General features: G+C 44.8%; 2 protein-coding genes across 2 annotated transcripts in view; one reads left to right on the plus strand and one right to left on the minus strand.

Moving 5' to 3' along the window:
* Positions 1-270: 270 nt before the first annotated feature.
* The window catches only part of T265_08849 (hypothetical protein), a gene marked incomplete at both ends in the record, with an annotated part of 34512 nt that continues 30476 nt past the window's right edge, over positions 271-4306 (plus strand). Inside the window, 5 exons of the mRNA XM_009174761.1 lie at positions 271-499; positions 1312-1357; positions 1488-1549; positions 2222-2362; positions 3015-3110. Of these exons, the coding sequence (XP_009173025.1) occupies positions 271-499; positions 1312-1357; positions 1488-1549; positions 2222-2362; positions 3015-3110 (574 nt within the window). The remainder of the gene's footprint in view (positions 500-1311; positions 1358-1487; positions 1550-2221; positions 2363-3014; positions 3111-4306) is intronic.
* T265_08848 (hypothetical protein) overlaps positions 1828-4306 on the minus strand; it is a gene marked incomplete at both ends in the record, with an annotated part of 20595 nt that continues 18116 nt past the window's right edge. The window contains one exon of the mRNA XM_009174760.1: positions 1828-1964. Coding sequence (XP_009173024.1) covers positions 1828-1964 — 137 coding nt within the window. The remainder of the gene's footprint in view (positions 1965-4306) is intronic.

The following is a 4306-nucleotide window of genomic DNA, read 5'->3' on the forward strand; positions in this document are numbered from 1 at the left end:
TCATCATCGTTGTCAGCTGTAATAACCGCGTGCTTGTCGTACGTTGTTTGTGGGTACCACAGTTTCGTTCACTGATGATTCGAGGATGTAGGGTAGGTAGCTGCGCATTTCAGGCGGGAGCTGATAAATTAGTGCGTAAATACAGAACTGTAGGTGGGCTGTCAAGTGGGGGGATTGGGAAGGGAGCTATACATTGAAGGCATTAGCTTGGATGCATGGGCGCCATTGAGGGCACGACTGGGTCATGTCTGACAATGTCTCTAATCCTTGATGTGGTCCGTCTCGGGGACCCCATCCAGGAAGACGGCAGTGACCAGCTCAGCTGGGTTTGCTGGTAATGGCTTTCATACTTCGCTGCCAAGTCATTGTTTGACCGCCTCTGGCTCTCTTCCACGTGGTTGTGGGAAAAGAGCCCTTCGAGGAATTCGGTCGACTGGCGTATACAGCACGTGGCCAAGCCAGAGCAATCTATGCAGTGTGACCAGTTCATCTGTCGAGGGTGAGTTAATTCTCCCGAATACCATTAGACGTACTTCAACATTTCTGATCCGGTGTTCCCACCAGATTCGGACAATGCTCCGAAGACATCGATGGTGAAACACTGAAAGTCTTTTGACGTCCTCGGCGCGCAGCCGCAGGATTTCTGATCCGTATAGTAATATGGAACACCCCGCAGCATTGTTAACTCGACCGTTAACGGAGAAGCTGATATCACGCCTACACCACAGGTAACGCAGGTTCACAAAAGCTGATTGGTTCACAAAAGAGTTTGATGGTGTTTACTTCATTTTACCTGGTTTTGCTTCATACTTCTGCCAGTGACGTGGAAGACAAGACCCTGACAGTCTTTGATAACCACTATCTTCACGTAGCACAGGAACATTCGTACCCGAGCGCCAAGGTTTCGCATTGAGATTCCACTTCCTATTCATTTCCTCGCCACTTCTAGTTTCTCGTGCAATTTTCGAATTTTGGCTACCGTGCCGAATTCTTCATTTTGCTTAGAACCGCTCGAGTGTGGGACGATGTTCCACGCTCTTTCTCTGTACCTTTACAGTCTGATTGAAAATTTCGCTCACATCTTACGGATGTGAGCGTCCATTCGATGTTCATGTCTCAGTGTGTCTGTTTTGTGACTTCTGTTCTATCTTAATCACCCCTACAGGGTCCTCTTTCTTCAACCCGCATGGCTTATGCTTTCTCCAATGTGGTTAGCTTCCACTGGTACCTTGTTTGTCTTCCAAGTTTTTTTATTGGTATGCCCACATTTCAGTCATGTCGTGGTCAACTTTTGCAGATTGAATACTTCAGTGACAATGTCTTATGATATCCAGTGGTCTCCAAATGATATTAACAAGTTCATCCTTGTTTGGAAGCACGAGATATACCTATTTTCCATTTCTGAAAAGGGACTGCAGCAGGTGGAAAATACCGAAAATGGTAAGAATATGCTGTTGGAACTTCCACTTTCTTAGTATTTCACATAGGAAACGAAATACAGTTCAGCGTATCGATCCTTGGAATATGGAGAAACGTCGTCCCATCCCAGGTATGCTGTCGCTGTCGGAATTCTAGATTGCACAGTGCGTGGCATGGTTGTCGACGATTGATGATCGAATGTCAGCCGAGGATAGCAAGTATCATAACTTGCTCGCTGTATGCATGGCAGGTGGAGATATTAAACTTCTTGGGTTAGTTTACTGTGATTCTGTAGACGTCGTTGCATAGGTTGCAAGCTTACAGCCCAACTTCTGATCCATTCGGCTTACACAATAAAGAGTTCGGTAAGTCTTGAATCCCACTCAAATGATTGTGGATTTACAGTCTCTAGAACTCCAAGAACTTCCTTATACTTGGCATGGAACCCTTGGAAACGGAATCTGGTAGGTTCTTCATCATTATCTCTGCCTGAAATCCACCGGAACCTTCCGGACCGAATTTCACAACCTGCTTTCCGTGCGACTCTGAGTTCAGTAACATAGATATCTTCAATCTGGTCGTGAACGGATGACACTGCTTTTTGACAGTATACTTTACTCCAATCCTGACAATATCTTCATTCTCATTGCAGTTGGCTCAAGGGGTGGAGAAAAATCGTGCTGCCCGAGATCCATCAATTCTCATTTGGGACATCACGAAGTCCACAGATGGCCGGCGTTCTAGCCACGTCAGCACCACTGGTACTGAATCTGCCGTTTTTCCTAACACTTTTTATTTGAAGGCGCAGCTGCCGTGGATCCCAGCGTTCCACCTCCATCCATGCAGAGTGCTAGACTTGTCACTGTGCATACATGCCCCCAACTGAAAAACGCTGGCGCTTCGTCCGAGGTAGTTGTATGCGAACGATCAGTCTGTGATTTGGGTAAGGGATTTCGATTGGATTTTTTGGTGGCTTTTTAATCAAAATACTTTGTCTGTGTATTGGCTCTCAGTTTGGATTTCTTGGAATATATTTCGTTCCACGACCATTGTCATCGAGTCAGTGCATCAAAAATAACGTTAAGATGATGATCACTGAGAGGATGTCTCGTCTGGGAATAAGTTTCAGGACTGGTTGGTTCAGTCTTCTATTCGTTATTCGTGGGTCCGTTTCATTTCGTGTTTGGTTACCACCTTAGGTAGGTGCATTCTGCAACACGGAGTATGAGTCAGCGCTGACCAGGTTAATGAGGTATGTAATCTGTTTCATTTGCATTTGTTCAATCTTCGTCCAGTTTCCCCTTCAAGCCTACAGGCAGACGGAAGCCCTGCCTGGCTAGGGTTCGCTCAAGTGCCTTGGGAATTAGCGACGAATCACTGAGGTCTCATTGATATCAATGTGAATGTCTTGGTTGAGTGTTGTCCGTCATCTCAGAGTAATTTACCCACCAACTCTGTATTGTAATAACACGGAGGACCCATGTGTTTTAAGAGCTTTCGTCAGTATTCAAAATTACGGTTGATTGGATAATCTTGCCCACATGTATCATTATGGTGTGCGGATGTCAACCCGCTTTCGTTTTTTTTATTTTCAGGGACACAAGAGTCCACTTCGTCCTTTGCATGGTTATCAAAAAGCTCTTTCATAGCTGGGATGTCTGGTTTATACCTAAAAGTCTTTGATCTGTCGGGTAGGTCAACAGAGTACCTTCGGTGTCCTATGCTTTCCATAGCCGTACTTCGCCTATTAGCAAACTGGTTGATTTCAATGCATGTATACACTTCCCAGTTGGCTCAAAATTCACCCCTCAGTACGTAAATCTATCCTTGATTTGATGTGGTCAGAGTTGGAGGAGTTGCGCTCTAGTAGGTGGCAAAGCAAACATAATTTGGTTACTTCTGAAAAGTACCCCTGTGGAAATGACGTAATGTCGGCCCAATGAAACAATCTTGGCTTTAGTTACTTACTGAGCCCTAATAAGCTCGACCACTTTATGGTAACTGGCCCATTTGGTGAGCTGCCCAGGATGACTGTCATGGACTAGGGCCGCGCAGTAAGCCCAATCATCTTCAAAATTCTCGGTTCACAAGCACACAAACTCGAAAAGTAGTTCAAGTGCCTTTGCTAGGTGACTGCTGGCCACAGTACTTTACTAAAAAATTCACGGAGTTCTAAATCCTGCAAGTACCAAACAAGCTGAAGATCCGAAACGAAAGCAGTCAGATCTCAAGCCCGGGTGATCCTGACAACAGCCAGAAACTCGGAAATCGGTTTTGATACAATGTGAGCGAATCCCCCATACTATTATGGTCTTTTATTATCGCATGAAGTTTTCCGTGGTCATCAAAAAATGCACCGTCCATTCGGCTTATCGGCTTGCGGGAGCTGGAAGCCTCTGTCTGTTTTTTCGTACGTAATATCTTGTGAAATCTTCACGGATTATTCTGCAGATAAGCCGACTTCAACAGATTTCGTTCCGAGCTTCAGTTCTTAACTTGGAAGTGGTACACCACCAGTCGGTCTCACTTTGTCCCAGTCAGGTTTGTCAAATGAAGATTGTTGTTGACTGAACACAACTAATGTTGAAACACCCTATTTGCTAGAAATGACCGCAGGCACTCAGTAAAAATGTTATTCTGTTCTGTTTATCACCTTATTTCGTGTGACTTTTTAGCGTGAAATGTTTTCAAGCTTATGAGAATAGATAATACGGTCGACTTCGTCGTTCTTGCTTAGCACTGTTGGGGATGTAGGCTGTGTACGCCTGTGCACGATATTGACCACAGGCATAATCATCATCATCATCAAAGACAGCAACATCAGTGTTGCCACTGATGCTTGACTACCGTACAACCATAAGGTTCATCTAGTTTATATATATATATA

This window comes from Opisthorchis viverrini (genome assembly GCF_000715545.1).
Source record: "Opisthorchis viverrini unplaced genomic scaffold opera_v5_239, whole genome shotgun sequence".
Taxonomy (NCBI): domain Eukaryota; kingdom Metazoa; phylum Platyhelminthes; class Trematoda; order Opisthorchiida; family Opisthorchiidae; genus Opisthorchis; species Opisthorchis viverrini.